Below are 19,754 nucleotides of genomic sequence, written 5' to 3' on the forward strand. Positions count from 1 at the left end.
ACCTTGAGAAAGGAAGAGTAATCCAAGAAGAAAATTCACCAGGAACGAGAGATTCGGAGGCGAGGAGACCCCCATGGTGGCCAAAACTGCAGCTTTGTCCTCCATAGCGCCACCTTGAGAAAGGAAGAGCAATCCAATAAGAGAATCCACTGGGAACGAGAGATCTGGATGTCTCCGGAGACGAGGAGACCCCCATGGTGGGCCAAACCGCAGCTGTGCCCTCCAAAGAGACACCTTGAGAAAGAAAGAGTAATCCAAGAATAGAACCCACTGGGGACGATAGATCCAGGTGTCCCCGGAGATGAGGATACCCCCATGGTGGGCAAAACCGCAGCTGTGTCCTCCACAGAGGCACCTCGAGAAAGGAGGAGTAATCCAAGAAGAGAATCCACCAGGGACGAGAGATCCGGGTGTCTCCGGAGAGGAGAAGACCCCATTGGTGGGCAAAACCGCAGCCGTGCCCCCTGCATTCAAAAGATTTCAATGTCAAATCTTCTAATATTTAAAGGGACAAGTACGGCAGCCCAATCTGTCAGCAGATTGCTTCTCTAATCCATGGCTAGGCGGCTTCTTGCATTGTATGTGGTCCGCTGATTCTGCGGGGACAGGAGCCTTTTTACCTTCCAGTTAATGGTTGCCCACATAGAGATGTGTCCTTTAAGGACATCCCCTTTAAGCATCTATGTCGATTTTCAGTCGATATATATAAAGCTTAAAGGGGTTATCTGGCAACATACAGAGCGAGCGGCTGACGTCCGCATCAGATAGTACGACCCTCTCCGGAGGTGAACGGCTCCGGATGTCACCAGGTCGCCCCTTTTAAAAGGCGACGATTGTTTTATTTGTTTGTTTTATTTAATATTTTGTCTCTTCCTATCATTTTATATTTTTTAATCTGATCATTTTTAGTAGAAGCTTTTTCAAGAAAAAAGAAGAACTAAACTTAATAACGTTGATGGTATCAGTCTGACATTCAAGATAACAAATAGGGCGAGGTTCAGACTTCCATCTACACGAGACATATTTACAGCTCAATATAGATAAGACTAGCGGCCCCCCACCACCAGTCCCCCAGGAGAGAAGCTCCGCACACTGATCTTAGAATCCCCCAAACTGTGCAGATATAAGAAGAGTCGAGTATAAACCTATATCACTAACAGTATTAAACCCAATGACTCCTGGAAAGGACGGAGCCGCCGAACACAAATGCTCTCCTATAACAATTGGCTAATATTCTGTCCAATTAATCACCCCCCCTCCTCATCATCAGTTATTAATAAATCTGGAGCCCTTACAGGATAAGCAATATTATAATAATCCCCCCATTCCCACGCATTAGGGAGTATTTTTTTATAATGGTGTCAATGATATACATATATCACAATCTGTATTTACAGCCTAGTTTAGTAATTTTGTCACAGCTCACCTCCTCCACCTCCTGTACAATGACTGATAACACCGCTATATACAGTAGATAACCCAGGATCCACCATTCACAATAGGTGATGTGACAGCTCACCTCCTCCTGTACAATGACTGATAACACCTCTATATACAGTAGATAACACAGGATCCGTCATTCACAATAGGTGATGTCACAGCTCACCTCCTCCTCCTGTACAACGACGGATAACACCTCTATATACAGTAGATAACACAGGATCCACCATTCACAATAGGTGATGTCACAGCTCACCTCCCCCTCCTGCACAATGACTGATAACACCTCTATATACAGTAGATAACACAGGATCCACCATTCCGTGATGTCACAGCTCACCTCCTCCTCCTGTACAATGACTGATAACACCTCTATATACAGTAGATAACACAGGATCCACCATTCACAATAGGTGATGTCACAGCTCACCTCCTGTACAATGACTGATAACACCTCTACATACAGTAGATAACACAGGATCCACCATTCACAATAGGTGATGTCACAGCTCACCTCCCCCTCCTGCACAATGACTGATAGCACCTCTATATACAGTAGATAACCCAGGATCCACCATTCACAATAGGTGATGTCACAGCTCACCTCCTCCTCCTGTACAATGACTGATAACACCTCTATATACAGTAGATAACAGAGAATCCACCATTCACAATAGGTGATGTCACAGCTCACCTCCTCCTGTACAATGACTGATAACACCTCTATATACAGTAGATAACCCAGGATCCACCATTCACAATAGGTGATGTCACAGCTCACCTCCTCCTGTACAATGACTGATAACACCTCTATATACAGTAGATAACACAGGATCCACCATTCACAATAGGTGATGTCACAGCTCACCTCCTCCTCCTGTACAATGACTGATAACACCTCCATATACAGTAGATAACACAGGATCCGCCATTCACAATAGGTGATGTCACAGCTCACCTCCTCCTCCTGTACAATGACTGATAACACCTCTATATACAGTAGATAACCCAGGATCCACCATTCACAATAGGTGATGTCACAGCTCACCTCCTCCTCCTGTACAATGACTGATAACACCTCTATATGCAGTAGATAACACAGGATCCACCATTCACAATAGGTAATGTCACAGCTCACCTCCTCCTCCTGTACAATGACTAATAACACCTATATACAGTAGATAGCACAGGATCCACCATTCACAGTAGGTGATGTCACAGCTCACCTCCTCCCCTTCTCCTCACAATCTCCTTGGCACACGCTCATTAGATGCTTCAATATAAAATATAGAATCTTCGTATTCATTGCTGCTAATGTACATGTGCATTTCCTGAAGCAGACTCTATTGCCCCAGTGGACAGTGTGAGAATTACAAGATTTTTATTTTTAATACAGATTGTGATAATGGGACAAAAGAGAAGCCTTTGTAAAAAATGATATTTAAAAATACATGTAGGACGAAAACCTGATTTAAAAAAATTGGTCATTTTTCTGACGACAGTTTCCAATCAAGTCTGTGTTCACACGGTGCGGAAACCGCGGTGTGGCCGGTCAGAGCGCTGATCTGCGGCAGTATTCTCGCTAGTTTCCGGATTATCGTCCGTTATTGAGCTTCATCTTATCAGCCACTTCCATCTAATGCGCGTCCCGCACTGGGAAAACCAACACGTCGTGTGATAACATTCCATTAAGGACAGGAAGTGCCCGCGCTAATGTGCCGTTACTCGGAGTGACCATTGCCCGGCGCTCGTCACAGACGGACCTGAGCCACTTAACTGCACCGATGACATATTTATCCTGCCATGCAGCGGGAGGCATCTGGACGTTAATGTCGGAACATGACGCTCCCGCGCCGTGCCATATATTACATCTGATGTTTGCTGTGGAAGCCGGTGACACGGTATCGCCTCCATATAGCTCATCAAAACATACATCTTCTAATCTTTTTTTATTGACGTTCCCATATTTTCTGTAGCACTGTACAATAATTTACAGGGAAGAGCGCCAGTTATACGTGAAGAGGGGGACTTGTGTGATCGGAAGTGCTGTGGATGGCGGTATAGCCAGGCAAGGAGGTGATGGACCAGCAATATTTGTACAATGGAAGGCTAGCGTGTAGATCGGGAGAGAGCACTCCAAAGAAGAGGTGCAGCACTGGAGAGAGAATTCCAAAGAAAAGGTGCAGCACTGGAGAGAGCATTCCAAAGAAAAGGTGCAGCACTGGAGAGAGCATTCCAAAGAAGAGGTGCACCACTGGAGAGAACATTCCAAAGAAAAGGTGCAGCACTAGAGAGAGAATTCCAAAGAAAAGGTGCAGCACTGGAGAGAGCATTCCAAAGAAGATGTGCAGCACTGGAGAGAGCATTCCAAAGAAGATGTGCAGCACTGGAGAGAGCATTCCAAAGAAGAGGTGCAGCACTGGAGAGAGCATTCCAAAGAAGATGTGCAGTACTGGAGAGAGCATTCCAAAGAAGAGGTGCAGCACTGGAGAGAGCATTCCAAAGAAGAGGTGCAGCACTGGAGAGAGCATTCAGTAGAACAGGTGCAGCACTGGAGAGAGCATTCCAAAGAAGAGGTGCAGCACTGGAGAGAGCATTCCAGAGAATGCCCTTAATGTTATCTGTTGTGAATTCTGTGGCAGAGCTCCCTCCTGTGGTCACAAGTGGTACTTCGGCTGATTCTCTCTATGAGCTTCCGTTGGTGGAGGAAAGTGGTACTGCGGCTTCTGAGTTTCCTTCCTCAGGTGATGTGGTAAAGTCGTTGGGTGCTGCTCTATTTAACTCCACCTAGTGCTTTGATCCTGGCCTCCAGTCAATGTTCTAGTATTGGACTTGCTTCCTCCTGGATCGTTCCTGTGGCCTGCTGCTCTGCATAGCTAAGTTTCGCTTGTGTTATTTTTGTTTGCTGTTTTTTCTGTCCAGCCTGCTTATTTGGTTTTTCTTGCTTGCTGGAAGCTCTGGGACGCAGAGGGTGTACCTCCGTGCCGTTAGTCGGTACGGAGGGTCTTTTTGCCCCCTTTGCGTGGTTGTTTGTAGGGTTTTGTGTTGACCGCAAAGTTACCTTTCCTATCCTCGCTCTGTTCAGAAAGTCGGGCCTCACTTTGCTAAATCTATTTCATCTCTACGTTTGTCTTTTCATCTTAACTCACAGTCATTATATGTGGGGGGATGCCTTTTCCTTTGGGGTATTTCTCTGAGGCAAGGTAGGCTTATTTTCTATCTTCAGGCTAGCTAGTTTCTCAGGCTGTGCCGAGTTGCATAGGGAGCGTTAGGCGCAATCCACGGCTGCCTCTAGTGTAGTTGGAGAGGATTAGGGATTGCGGTCAGCAGAGTTCCCACGTCTCAGAGCTCGTTCTATGTTTTTGGGTTATTGTCAGGTCACTGTATGTGCTCTGACTTCTATGTCCATTGTGGTACTGAATTACCTAATCATAACAGTATTGGAGGCCAAAAGTACTAATGATTCTCAATAGAGGGAAAAAAGAAGTTCTGAGACCATTTTTTTTTCTCTGCACTGTGTTTTGCCTTTTTTTTTCCCTAGACATTTGGGTGGTTCAGGACACAGGTGTAGCGATGGACATTAAAGGTCTGTCTTCATGTGTGGATCAGCTCACGGCAAGAGTACAAAATATTCAAGACTTTGTGGTTCAGAATTCTATGTTAGAACCGAGAATTCCTATTCCTGATTTGTTTTTTGGAGATAGAACTAAATTTCTGAGTTTCAAAAATAATTGTAAACTATTTCTGGCTTTGAAACCTCGCTCCTCTGGTGACCCAGTTCAACAAGTTAGGATCATTATTTCTTTTTTACGTGGCGACCCTCAGGACTGGGCATTTTCTCTTGCGCCAGGAGATCCTGCATTATGTAATATTGATGCGTTTTTCCTGGCGCTCGGATTGCTGTACGATGAACCTAATTCAGTGGATCAGGCAGAGAAGAATTTGCTTGCTCTGTGTCAGGGTCAGGATGAGATAGAGGTATATTGTCAGAAATTTAGAAAGTGGTCCGTGCTCACTCAATGGAATGAAGGTGCGCTCGCAGCTATTTTCAGAAAGGGTCTCTCTGAAGCCCTTAAGGATGTCATGGTGGGATTTCCTATGCCTGCTGGTCTGAATGAGTCTATGTCTTTGGCCATTCAGATCGGTCGACGCTTGCGCGAGCGTAAATCTGTGCACCATTTGGCGGTATTATCTGAGCATAAGCCTGAGCCTATGCAGTGCGATAGGACTTTGACCAGAGTTGAACGGCAAGAACACAGACGTCAGAATGGGCTGTGTTTCTACTGTGGTGATTCCACTCATGCTATCTCTGATTGTCCTAAGCGCACTAAGCGGTTCGCTAGGTCTGCCACCATTGGTACGGTACAGTCAAAATTTCTTTTGTCCGTTACCTTGATCTGCTCTTTGTCATCGTATTCTGTCATGGCATTTGTGGATTCAGGCGCTGCCCTGAATTTGATGGACTTGGAGTATGCCAGGCGTTGTGGGTTTTTCTTGGAGCCCTTGCAGTATCCTATTCCATTGAGAGGAATTGATGCTACACCTTTGGCCAAGAATAAGCCTCAGTATTGGACCCAGCTGACCATGTGCATGGCTCCTGCACATCAGGAGGTTATTCGCTTTCTGGTGTTGCATAATCTGCATGATGTGGTCGTGTTGGGGTTGCCATGGCTACAAGTCCATAATCCAGTATTAGATTGGAAATCCATGTCTGTGTCCAGCTGGGGTTGTCAGGGGGTACATGGTGATGTCCCATTTCTGTCTATTTTGTCATCCACCCCTTCTGAGGTCCCAGAGTTCTTGTCTGATTACCGGGATGTATTTGATGAGCCCAAGTCCGATACCCTACCTCCGCATAGGGATTGTGATTGTGCTATCGATTTGATTCCTGGTAGTAAATTCCCAAAAGGTCGACTGTTTAATTTATCTGTGCCTGAGCACGCCGCTATGCGGAGTTACGTGAAGGAATCCTTGGAGAAGGGGCATATTCGCCCGTCATCGTCGCCATTGGGAGCGGGGTTCTTTTTTGTAGCCAAGAAGGATGGTTCGCTGAGACCTTGTATAGATTACCGCCTTCTAAATAAGATCACGGTTAAATTTCAGTACCCCTTGCCGCTGTTATCTGATTTGTTTGCTCGGATTAAGGGGGCTAGTTGGTTCACCAAGATAGATCTTCGTGGTGCATATAATCTTGTGCGTATTAAGCGAGGCGATGAATGGAAAACTGCATTTAATACACCCGAGGGCCATTTTGAGTACCTAGTAATGCCATTCGGACTTGCCAATGCTCCATCAGTGTTTCAGTCCTTTATGCATGACATCTTCTGAGAGTACCTGGATAAATTCCTGATTGTATACTTGGATGATATTTTGGTCTTCTCGGATGATTGGGAGTCTTATGTGAAGCAGGTCAGAACTGTGTTTCAGGTCCTGCGTGCTAATTCTTTGTTTGTGAAGGGATCAAAGTGTCTCTTTGGTGTTCAGAAGGTTTCATTTTTGGGGTTCATTTTTTCCCCTTCTACTATCGAGATGGACCCTGTTAAGGTCCAGGCCATCCATGATTGGACTCAGCCGACATCTCTGAAAAGTCTGCAAAAGTTCCTGGGCTTTGCTAATTTTTATCGTCGCTTCATCAATAATTTTTCTAGTATTGCTAAACCATTGACCGATTTGACCAAGAAGGGTGCTGATGTGGTCAATTGGTCTTCTGCTGCTGTGGAAGCTTTTCAAGAGTTGAAGCGTCATTTTTCTTCTGCCCCTGTGTTGTGTCAGCCGGATGTTTTGCTTCCGTTCCAGGTCGAGGTTGATGTTTCTGAGATTGCAGCGGGGGCTGTTTTGTCGCAGAGAAGTTCTGATTGCTCGGTGATGAAGCCATGCGCCTTCTTTTCCAGGAAGTTTTCGCCTGCTGAGCGAAATTATGATGTTGGCAATCGAGAGTTGCTGGCCATGAAGTGGGCATTCGAGGAGTGGCGTCATTGGCTTGAAGGAGCTAAGCATCGCGTGGTGGTCTTGACTGATCATAAGAACTTGACTTATCTCGAGTCTGCCAAGCGGTTGAATCCTAGACAGGCTCGTTGGTCGCTGTTTTTCGCCTGTTTTGACTTTGTGATTTCGTACCTTCCGGGCTCTAAAAATGTGAAGGCGGATGCCCTGTCTAGGAGTTTTGTGCCCGACTCTCCGGGTTTGTCTGAGCCGGCGGGTATTCTCAAAGAGGGAGTAATTGTGTCTGCCATCTCCCCTGATTTGCGGCGGGTGCTGCAAAAATTTCAGGCTAATAAACCTGATCGTTGCCCAGCGGAGAAACTGTTTGTCCCTGATAGGTGGACGAATAAAGTTATCTCTGAGGTTCATTGTTCAGTGTTGGCTGGTCATCCTGGAATCTTTGGTACCAGAGAGTTAGTGGCTAGATCCTTTTGGTGGCCATCTCTGTCGCGGGATGTGCGTTCTTTTGTGCAGTCCTGTGGGATTTGTGCTCGGGCTAAGCCCTGCTGTTCTCGTGCCAGTGGGTTGCTTTTGCCCTTGCCAGTCCCGAAGAGGCCTTGGACACATATCTCTATGGATTTTATTTCAGATCTTCCCGTCTCTCAAAAAATGTCAGTCATTTGGGTAGTTTGTGATCGCTTCTCTAAGATGGTCCATTTGGTACCCTTGTCTAAATTACCTTCCTCCTCTGATTTGGTGCCATTGTTCTTCCAGCATGTGGTTCGTTTACATGGCATTCCAGAGAATATCGTTTCTGACAGAGGTTCCCAGTTTGTTTCGAGGTTTTGGCGAGCCTTTTGTGCAAGGATGGGCATTGACTTGTCTTTTTCCTCGGCTTTCCATCCTCAGACTAATGGCCAGACCGAACGAACCAATCAGACCTTGGAAACATATCTGAGATGCTTTGTTTCTGCTGATCAGGATGACTGGGTGTCCTTTTTGCCTTTGGCTGAGTTCGCCCTTAATAATCGGGCCAGCTCGGCTACCTTGGTTTCGCCGTTTTTCTGCAACTCTGGGTTCCATCCTCGTTTCTCTTCAGGGCAGGTTGAGTCTTCGGACTGTCCTGGTGTGGATACTGTGGTGGACAGGTTGCAGCAGATTTGGACTCATGTAGTGGACAATTTGACCTTGTCCCTGGAGAAGGCTCAACGTTTTGCTAATCGCAGACGCTGTGTGGGTCCCCGACTTCGTGTTGGGGATTTGGTTTGGTTGTCTTCTCGTCATATTCCTATGAAGGTTTCCTCTCCTAAGTTTAAACCTCGTTTCATTGGTCCGTATAGGATTTCTGAGGTTCTTAATCCTGTGTCTTTTCGTTTGACCCTTCCAGATTCTTTTTCCATCCATAACGTATTCCATAGGTCATTGTTGCGGAGATACGTGGCACCTATGGTTCCATCTGTTGATCCTCCTGCCCCGGTTTTGGTGGAGGGGGAGTTGGAGTATATTGTGGAGAAGATTTTGGATTCTCGTGTTTCAAGACGGAAACTCCAGTATCTGGTTAAGTGGAAGGGTTATGCTCAGGAAGATAATTCCTGGGTCTTTGCCTCTGATGTCCATGCTCCCGATCTTGTTCGTGCCTTTCATATGGCTCATCCTGGTCGTCCTGGGGGCTCTGGTGAGGGTTCGGTGACCCCTCCTCAAGGGTGGGGTACTGTTGTGAATTCTGTGGCAGAGCTCCCTCCTGTGGTCACAAGTGGTACTTCGGCTGATTCTCTCTATGAGCTTCCGTTGGTGGAGGAAAGTGGTACTGCGGCTTCTGAGTTTCCTTCCTCAGGTGATGTGGTGAAGTCGTTAGGTGCTGCTCTATTTAACTCCACCTAGTGCTTTGATCCTGGCCTCCAGTCAATGTTCTAGTATTGGACTTGCTTCCTCCTGGATCGTTCCTGTGGCCTGCTGCTCTGCATAGCTAAGTTTCACTTGAGTTATTTTTGTTTGCTGTTTTTTCCGTCCAGCCTGCTTATTTGGTTTTTCTTGCTTGCTGGAAGCTCTGGGATGCAGAGGGTGTACCTCCGTGCCGTTAGTCGGTACGGAGGGTCTTTTTGCCCCCTTTGCGTGGTTGTTTGTAGGGTTTTGTGTTGACCGCAAAGTTACCTTTCCTATCCTCGCTCTGTTCAGAAAGTCGGGCCTCACTTTGCTAAATCTATTTCATCTCTACGTTTGTCTTTTCATCTTAACTCACAGTCATTATATGTGGGGGGATGCCTTTTCCTTTGGGGTATTTCTCTGAGGCAAGGTAGGCTTATTTTCTATCTTCAGGCTAGCTAGTTTCTCAGGCTGTGCCGAGTTGCATAGGGAGCGTTAGGCGCAATCCACGGCTGCCTCTAGTGTGGTTGGAGAGGATTAGGGATTGCGGTCAGCAGAGTTCCCACGTCTCAGAGCTCGTTCTATGTTTTTGGGTTTTGTCAGGTCACTGTATGTGCTCTGACTTCTATGTCCATTGTGGTACTGAATTACCTAATCATAACAGTTATCCAGTTACTGTATCGGGTCTTATGGATACTCTTTTCCTCAGCTGTAGGTTATCTTTGGCTGTGAAGTCAGGGGCTTTACAATCCTTGGCACGACTTTGCAGGCAGGGACAGGATTTATAATTGAGGCAGTGCTTTTTAATCTGGGGAAGAAATGAATAAATTGGTGGAGATTTATAATTAAAAGCAGGAATTTATTATTGCGGCCGGTCTTTATAATTGCATTGATTTATAACCAGGGAAGGGATTTAAATTCAGTGACAGGGCTTTATAATGGAGCCCAGGACTTCATATTTTAAAGGTAGGGCTTTCTAATGAAGGGCATGGCTTTCTAATGGAGGGCGGGGCTTTCTAATGGAGGGTAGGGTTTTCTAATGGAGGGCAGGGCTTTCTAATGGAGGGCAGGGCTTTCTAATGGAGGGTATGGCTTTCTAATGGAGGGCAGGGTTTTCTAATGAAGGGCAGGGCTTTCTAATGGGGGCAGGGCTTTCTAATGGGGGCAGGGCTTTCTAATGGGGGCAGGGCTTTCTAATGGGGGCAGGGCTTTCTAATGGAGGGTAGGGCTTTCTAATGGAGGGTAGGGCTTTCTAATGGAGGGTAGGGCTTTCTAATGGAGGGTAGGGCTTTCTAATGGGGCAGGGCTTTCTAATGGAGGGCAGGGCTTTCTAATGGAGGGCAGGGCTTTCTAATAGGGGCAGGGCTTTCTAATGGAGGGCAGGGCTTTCTAATGGAGGGCAGGGCTTTCTAATGGAGGGCAGGGCTTTCTAATGGAGGGCAGGGCTTTCTAATGGAGGGTAGGGCTTTCTAATGGAGGGTAGGGCTTTCTAATGGAGAGCAGGGCTTTATGGAGGGCAGGGCTTTCTAATGAAGCGCAAGGCTTTATGATGGAGGGCGGTGCTTTGTAATGAGGTTAGGGCTTTTTAATGGAGGGCAGGGCTTTTTAATGGAGGGCAGGGCTTTCTAATGGAGGCCATGGCTTTCTAATGAGGACAGGGCTTTCTAATGGAGGGCAGGGCTTTCTAATGGAGGGTGGGGCTTTCTAATGGAGGGCGGGGCTTTCCAATGGAGGGTAGGGCTTTCTAATGAAGGGCAGGGCTTTCTATTCAAGGGCATGGCTTTCTAATGAGGGCAGGGCTTTCTAATGGAGGCCATGGCTTTGTAATGGAGGGCATGGCTTTCTAATGGAGGGTGGGGCTTTCTAATGAAGGGCAGGGCTTTCTAATGAAGGGCATGGCTTTGTAATGAGGGCAGGGCTTTCTAATGGAGGGCAGGGCTTTCTAATGGAGGGCAGGGCTTTCTAATGGAGGGCGGTGCTTTCTAATGGAGGGTAGGGCTTTCTAATGAAGGGCAGGGTTTTCTAATGAAGGGCATGGCTTTCTAATGAGGGCAGGGCTTTCTGATGGAGGGCATGGCTTTATGATGGATGGCAGGGCTTTATGATGGATGGCGGGGCTTTATGATGGATGGCAGGGCTTTATGATGGATGGCAGCGCTTTAGGATGGAGGGCAGGGCTTTATCCTGGAGGGTAGGGCTTTATCATAGAGGGTAGGGCTTTATGATGGAGGGCAGGGCTTTTTAATGGAGGGTGAGGCTTTTTGATGAAGGGCTGGGCTTTGTAATGGAGGGTAGGGCTTTATGATGGAGGGTAGGGCTTTATGATGGAGGGCAGGGCTTTGTGATGGAGGGTAGGGCTTTATGATGGAGGGTAGGGCTTTATGATGGAGGGCAGGGCTTTGTTATGGAGGGCAGGGCTTTGTTATGGAGGGCAGGGCTTTATCATGGAGGGTAGGGCTTTATGATGGAGGGCAGGGCTTTTTAAACGAGGGCGAGGCTTTATGATGGAGGGTAGGGCTTTTGAATGGAGGGGTGAGGCTTTATGATGAAGGGCTGGGCTTTGTAATGGAATGCAGTGCTTTCTGATGGAGGGCAGTCTTTTTTTAATTCAAGGCACCACTCTCTAATCGGGGGCAGTGTTTGTCTTGTTTGGTCTCTGCTGCTGAAAGAACAATCTGAGTCGGTATCTCCCGGAAGAGTGGGCAAATCTTCTAAAAATCCTTCAGCTTTGTTCCTGCCATCCTGGTCGCTCCTGGTCACGTCCATATATATCGTCCTGACACCGGGGAGCAATCTATGAATCCAGATGAGCTGTAAATTCTGATCAGGAACAAAAATATTCCCAATGGCTGACATCTAACCGGACATTAAAGGGACGGAGCCAACCGTGAGCTGGGCGGTCAGGTTGGAGCGGTGGCCGCACGTGCTGGCCTCTTATGAACCTCTTAAAGGCACAGTACTTGTCCGCGGCGTTACGTTCTGTGCTGTACCTGTATATAATCAGCTGCTGGTTTCTCCTGTGCAGTTGTATACAGATGTGGTCTGTTCATTAATATTGTGGACGCTGATGGCTTCATACATTACCCAGACCCCCCACTCCATGATTGATCCCCTTGCAGCATGTCTGCTAGTGGGAAGAAAGGATGAATGAAGTTTACATTTCTCCAGACCGCCTGGGTCCACCTCTACCAACATATCCCCTGTTTGATTAATGGTGCAGAGGGTCTCGGAGCCCCCAGCAACTTGCGTCATACATGACCCTGATACATAAGTCCAGTGCGTAAAGCGCAGGCATTGGAAAGCGTAGCCGGGCCTGTGTGTGGCGATATATCATGTGATCTGGATTTATGTGAGATGATGATGATGGTGGTGGTGATGATATGTGCGGCTGAGTCAACCAACGAGTCTATACACTGTGAATGATGATAATTATATTCACATAGTCCATGAAACTCATCGCACTGGGAGTAATGGCATTACTCATATCAGATGATAAGTGACGAGTATTAACCAGTGAGCCGTCCTGGTAATGCCCAGATGGGATGCACCCTGACTGATAAAGAAGGGTCCTGAACTGAAGACCCCCCTATTAGAATTATTTGTAACACTGGCACCCTCTTTAATTATACCTTCCTACTAATGTGCTCAGCTTACAGAGCAGGGCCGGCTATGTGCAGGGGAGGACCGGCTATGTGCAGGGGAGGACCGGCTATGTGCGGGGCAGGGCCGGCTATGTGCAGGGCAGGACCGGCTATGTGCAGGGCAGGACCGGCTATGTGCAGGGCCGCGCTGGCTATGTGCAGGGCAGGACCGGCTACGTGCGGGGCAGGGCCGGCTACGTGCGGGGCAGGATCGGCTACGTGCGGGGCAGGACCGGCTACGTGCGGGGCAGGACCGGCTACGTGCGGGGCAGGACCGGCTACGTGCGGGGCAGGACCGGCTACGTGCGGGGCAGGACCGGCTACGTGCGGGGCAGGGCCGGCTATGTGCGGGGCAGGGCCGGCTATGTGCGGGGCAGGGCCGGCTATGTGCGGGGCAGGACCGGCTATGTGTGGGGCAGGACCGGCTATGTGCGGGACAGGACCGGCTATGTGCGGGACAGGACCGGCTACTTGCGAGGCAGGGCCGGCTACGTGCGGGGCACGACCAGCTAGGTGCAGGGCAGGACTGGCATTATGCAGGGTTACTATCACTGAACGGAACAAGAGTTTTCACTCACTAACAGCAAGCAGAGATCTTGAAAATCTTTGCTCTTCCATCTTTAATAAAACTACACATAACTCTTTGAGACAAACGTAACTCTGCTGACCACTGGTGTCTGTGAACCCGTGTGGGCCTGGTAGGAAGCTTTCGTTGTGTAGATGATACTACAGATGTGGACTGTGCGGAGTTCTCACCGGGCACCATCTCCAGGCCTCTGCTTCAAGAAATACTATACTGATGTAAAATGACGAGGAGCAGGATGAGACTGACAAACTTTTTAGCCGACTTAGTAAATATCTGCCTTGTGTGAAGGTTCAACCACCTTGCACTCGGTGTCTGAGGATGTCTGAGGAATCTGGAAGAGACTGGGGGTCTGGAGGAAACAGAGAAGTCTCTAGAATATAGAGGAATCTGGAGGAAGACTCTGGATTCTGATGGGTACAGAAGAGTCTGGAGGAGGACAGAAAAGTCATCTAGAGGAGGAAGCTAAGAGAATGGAGGAGGACAGAAGTGACTGGAGGAAGACTCGGGATTCTGGTGGATACATGGGAATCTGGAGAGTACAGAAGAGTCTGGACGAGTAACCTAGGTGTATGGAGAAGAAAGTTGGTGTCTGGAGGAAGATTCAAGAGTCCAGAGGGTACAGAGAAGTCTTGAGGTAGACAAATGTGTTTGGAAGAGACTGGGGTGGTCTTCGAGAAGGACACAACAGTCTCTAGAATAAATAGGCATCTGGAGGAAGACTTGGAGTTCTGGCTGGTACATAGGAGTCTGGAGGAGGACAGAAAAGTTTAGAGGAGCAAGCTAGGCTAATGCAGGAGGACAGTGGTCTGGAGGAAGGCGCAGGATCCTGTTGGGTACATATGAGTCTGGAGGGTACAGAGGAGACTGGAGGAGTATGGAGAAAGACATAGGTGTCTGGAGGAAGACTCAGGAATCTGGAGGAGTAACCTAGGAGTATGGCGGAAGACAGAGGTATCTGGAGAAAGGCTCAGGAGTCCGGAAGGTACATAGGAGTCTAGATGTAGACAGAGGTGTCTGGAAGAGACTGGGGTGGTCTGGATGGTGACTGAGGAGTCTGCACGGGGAACAGAGGGAGACAGAGTAATGTAGAGGGAAGGAACTGAGGAGTCTGGGAGCTAAGAGGTTTCTTTAGGACTGTGGAGTCTGGAGGAAAACACAACAGGCAGCTATTACAATGTCTAATCATGATATCTTATAAGAAATCATCAGTGAAGATATAATAAGCCTGTAGATGGAATAGTGTGGGACACACTGCTACTGGCAAAAGGCAAAACCACATAAGAAAAATAGTGCAAGAGTCCAGAAATAGAATAATCATAAATAAGTTTATTAAATATAAATACATCAACAATAAGTCACGGACAAAATAGTGAGTTTAAAAGTGGCGGCAAAAAGTGTAGAGGTGGACAGATGAGGATTTGAGGGACAGCAGAGTATGGAGCTGGACATGGGTGTCTGTAGGTGGACATGGAGTCTGGTGGTGGACATGGGAGTCTGGTGGTGGACATGGGATTCTGGTGGTGGACATGGGAGTTTGGTGGTGGACATGGGAGTGTGGTGGTGGACATGGGAGTGTGGTGGTGGACATGGGAGTCTGGTGGTGGACATGGGAGTCTGGTGGTGGACCTGGGAGTTTGGTGGTGGACATGGGAGTCTGGTGGTGGACATGGGAGTCTGGTGGTGGACATGGGAGTCTGGTGGTGGACATGGGAGTCTGGTGGTGGACCTGGGAGTCTGGTGGTGGACCTGGGAGTCTGGTGGTGGACCTGGGAGTCTGGTGGTGGACATGGGAGTCTGGTGGTGGACATGGGAGTCTGGTGGTGGACATGGGAGTCTGGTGGTGGACATGGGAGTCTGGTGGTGGACATGGGAGTCTGGTGGTGGACATGGGAGTCTGGTGGTGGACATGGGAGTCTAGTGGTGGACATGGGAGTCTGGTGGTGGACATGGGAGTCTGGTGGTGGACATGGGAGTCTGGTGGTGGACATGGGAGTCTGGTGGTGGACATGGGAGTCTGGTGGTGGACATGGGAGTCTGGTGGTGGACAGAGGAGCTTGGAGGGGACCGAGGTGTCTGGAGGAAGACCAAGGAGTCTGGGGAGTGCAGAGGAGTTTGGAATAGGACAGGGGGCTTTGGAGGGGCCATATTGGTTTTGGCTGAGCATATGATGGAGGTCAGAGGAGCTTGTTTGGCAGCTATGAGTTATGTGCGTCCAGCTTTAGTGGGCCATTGTATGTGTCATCCATCTTGCTTTCCAAGTCTAGCTCCATTGTCCGTGTGACACTATGGATGGTCGTGCAGACGACTTTAGGATCAGGAGGTTTCCACATCTGAGCTGGTGTGTGAAGGCGACATGTCAGCCATGTTTATAGTAAATATGAATGTAGCTTCTTCCATGGGTCATGTTCTCAGCTACAGGTTTGTACATCATTAGCTAAGGCCCCAGCCTGTGTGATAGGGATCTGCGCTGACAGCTGGGGTCCCCCGAGGCTTTCTTGTGGGCTTTCTCATCAACAGCTGTTTACACAGCACTGGGACAAGGGTTTGACATTAACTTGTGCAACTTTTGCATTTTTACCTGTCATCAAATCAGAAACTGTACAGCGCTCTGGGCCGTGCTGGTGGGTTCTACTCTATGTTCTAGAAAGTGCTGTAAAGATCAGAGAAAGATCTAACTAGGACATTGGAAAGTTTCATGTGTTTTTCCATCTTCATGGGTTTCCTCCTAGTCCTCCAGATACTTGTGCCCCCTCCAGAATGCTCTGACCCCTCCAGAGTTCTCTTGTTTCTCCAGTCTCTTGTCCTCCATCCTCCTCTGTCCTCCTCCAACCTCCTCTGTCCTCCAGCCTCCTCTGTCCTCCTCCAGTCTCCTCTGTCCTCCTCCAGCCTCCTGTCTTCCTCCAGACTCCTGTTTTTCTTCCATCTCCTCTATCCTCCTCAAGACCCCCCTGTCCTCCAGTTTCCTGTCTTCTTTTTTACTACTCATCTGTAACTTCCAGACCCCAGTGTCCTCCTCCAGACCCCAGTGTCCTCCTCCAGGCCACAGTGTCCTCCTCCAGACCCCAGTGTCCTCCTCCAGACCCCAGTGTCCTCCAGACCCCAGTGTCCTCCTCCAGACCCCAGTGTCCTCCTCCTCCAGGCCCCAGTGTCCTCCTCCAGACCCCAGTGTCCTCCTCCAGACCCCAGTGTCCTCCTCCAGACCCCAGTATCCTCCTCCAGACCCCAGTGTCCTCCTCCATACCCCAATGTCCTCCTCCAGACCCCAGTGTCCTCCTCCATACCACAGTGTCCTCCTCCAGACCCCAGTGTCCTCCTCCAGACCCCAGTGTCCTCCTCCAGACCCCAGTGTCCTCCTCCAGACCCCAGTGTCCTCCTCCAGACCCCAGTGTCCTCTTCCAGACCCCAGTGTCCTCCTCCAGACCCCAGTGTCCTCCTCCTCCAGACCCCAGTGTCCTCCTCCAGACCCCAGTGTCCTCCTCCTCCAGACCCCAGTGTCCTCCTCCAGACCCCAGTGTCCTCCTCCAGACCCCAGTGTCCTCCTCCAGACCCTTTTTTCCCCTCCTCCGATCTCCGGTACATTTACTATTTTATTCCTCAGTTTCTTTTATGTTTCCATTTTTCATATTTTTGGTTGACACCTTTGTGGCTTTTGGTTTTCCTTGGACCTCTGGTCTCAGGTGATGAGTCCTCGCCCCTCTTATTATGATCACTTTGTATCTCTTATATATGTAGACTTGATATTGTATCGAATGCTGTTTTTTTTATATGTTTTTTAGGCACTTGGAGGCAATAAAGAAATGGGATGAAGGAATCCACCTGACCCCGGAAGATGCCGCCATGTACGAGATGAAGGCTCAGGTACGGTAGATAACTAACGCTCCTGCCTTGGTGGGATCGGATGGACTGGACGTAGTCGGCACCAGAGTGCGGGAGTGACACCACCGGCCGCATGTTTCCCCCGCACCGCTCCTCTGCCTCCCGATTTCCTGCTTGCTCATGGCGATGGTGCACTCCGGATGATTGACAGCTCGGCGCACCGGTATAGCCGAACCACTGGTTCTCGTTAACCCATTTTCGGGCCATTTGCCCTTGGTCGATGAATGTCACTGACGGAGTCTCTGGGAAATCGCTTTGAAGCTTTTACTGTTTTGACAGCAAGCACAGGACAGCCTGCAGCAATGTTCTTGCTCTCAAAAAAATAAACTAGAAACCCAGTTACACAAGTTTCAAAAGTATTTTCATTGTTGATTCATAAGACTTTTTCAGATCTCCACTTGCTGTTATTCTTTGGGACCCTTTATTGCTTACTGTCACATTGTTACAAGGCGCAGCTCTAATAACCGGCCTGTAATGAGCAGAGCGCTTGTGTGGCCGTTAGATAACTATATCAGACACTGGGGCAGTTAGTTTTATTTTACCCTATAAAAGATACAGGTGCAGGGCTGTAATAACAGGACTGTAATGAGCTGTGCAGCTGCGAATCCATCACACGACTGTAAACAAATACTCAACTGCATGGCTTGTTAAAAGGCACAGTTCTAATAACTGGACTGTAACAAGCCGTACATCTGTGATGACTGTATCAAAGACCGCGATGCAGGGCTCGTTACAAAGCACAGCTCTGATAACAGGACTGTAATGTGCTGTGCATCTGTGAATCCATCAAATAGTAATTTATTCCCTATGGTAGTGTGGGACAGATATGTCACAGTGGAGCCCCTACAATAGCGTTGTGTCACAGTGCCCCTATAATAGTGTCGTGTCACTCTGCCCCTATAATAGTGTTGTGTCACAGTGCCCCTATAATAGCGTTGTGTCACAGTGCCCCTATAATAGTGTCGTGTCACTCTGTCCCTATAATAGTGTTGTGTCACAGTGCCCCTATAATAGTGTTGTGTCACAGTGCCCGTATAATAGTGTCATGTCACAGTGCCCCTATAATAGTGTCATGTCACAGTGCCCCTATAATAGCGTTGTCACAGTGCCCCTATAATAGTGTCATGTCACAGTGCCCCTATAATAGTGTTGTCACAGTGCCCCTATAATAGTGTCATGTCACAGTGCCCCTATAATAGTGTCATGTCACAGTGCCCCTATAATAGTGTCATGCCACAGTGCCCCTATAATAGTGTTGTCACAGTGCCCCTATAATAGTGTCATGTCACAGTGCCCCTATAATAGTGTCGTGTCACAGTGCCCCTATAATAGCGTTGTGTCACAGTGCCCCTATAATAGTGTTGTGTCACAGTGCCCCTATAATAGTGTTGTGTCACAGTGCCCCTATAATAGTGTCATGTCACAGTGCCCCTATAATAGTGTCATGTCACAGTGCCCCTATAATAGTGTCATGTCACAGTGCCCCTATAATAGCGTTGTGTCACAGTGCCCCTATAATAGCGTTGTGTCACAGTGCCCCTATAATAGTGTCATGTCACAGTGCCCCTATAATAGCGTTGTGTCACAGTGCCCCTATAATAGTGTCATGTCACAGTGCCCCTATAATAGTGTCATGTCACAGTGCCCCTATAATAGCGTTGTGTCACAGTGCCCCTATAATAGCGTTGTGTCACAGTGCCCCTATAATAGCGTTGTGTCACAGTGCCCCTATAATAGCGTTGTGTCACAGTGCCCCTATAATAGCGTTGTGTCACAGTGCCCCTATAATAGTGTCGTGTCACAGTGCCTCTATAATAGCGTTGTGTCACAGTGCCCCTATAATAGTGTCGTGTCACAGTGCCTCTATAATAGCGTTGTGTCACAGTGCCTCTATAATAGTGTCGTGTCACAGTGCCTCTATAATAGCGTTGTGTCACAGTGCCCCTATAATAGCGTTGTGTCACAGTGCCCCTATAATAGTGTCGTGTCACAGTGCCTCTATAATAGCGTTGTGTCACAGTGCCCCTATAATAGTGTCATGTCACAGTGCCCCTATAATAGCGTTGTGTCACAATGATGCGCCAGTATGTGGCAGTCGGTGACTGGGAAGCAGATATGGTTTTCCCCTATTGATTTCTGGGGATCGCCTGTGTGGCTGTCGCCGTCGCCTGTGCGGCTCAAGCCATTGTGTGTGCGGCTGTGACCATGGCTTGTGCGGCTGTCACCATGACCTGTGCGGATGTCGCCATGGCTTATGCGGCCGTGACCATGGCTTATGCGGCTGTAGCCATGGATTGTGCGGCTGTCACCATGGCCTATTTGGCTGTCGCCATGGCCTGTACGACTGTCACCATGGCATGTGGGGCTGTCACCATGGCCTGTGCGGCTGTCGCCATAGCCTGTGCGGCTGTCACCATGGCGTTTGT

At 48.5% G+C, this 19,754-nt stretch overlaps 1 protein-coding gene across 2 annotated transcripts in view; it reads left to right on the top strand.

Annotated features, from left to right (window-relative positions):
- Positions 1-19,754, top strand: part of TTC33 (tetratricopeptide repeat domain 33) — a 216,379-nt gene that overhangs the window by 111,550 nt on the left and 85,075 nt on the right. For both annotated transcript variants that reach the window (XM_069745913.1, XM_069745914.1), the window contains exon 3: positions 17,229-17,310. In XM_069745913.1, the coding sequence (XP_069602014.1) occupies positions 17,229-17,310 (82 nt within the window). The remainder of the gene's footprint in view (positions 1-17,228; positions 17,311-19,754) is intronic.

The sequence above is a fragment of the Ranitomeya imitator genome, chromosome 1, assembly GCF_032444005.1.
Source record: "Ranitomeya imitator isolate aRanImi1 chromosome 1, aRanImi1.pri, whole genome shotgun sequence".
Taxonomy (NCBI): domain Eukaryota; kingdom Metazoa; phylum Chordata; class Amphibia; order Anura; family Dendrobatidae; genus Ranitomeya; species Ranitomeya imitator.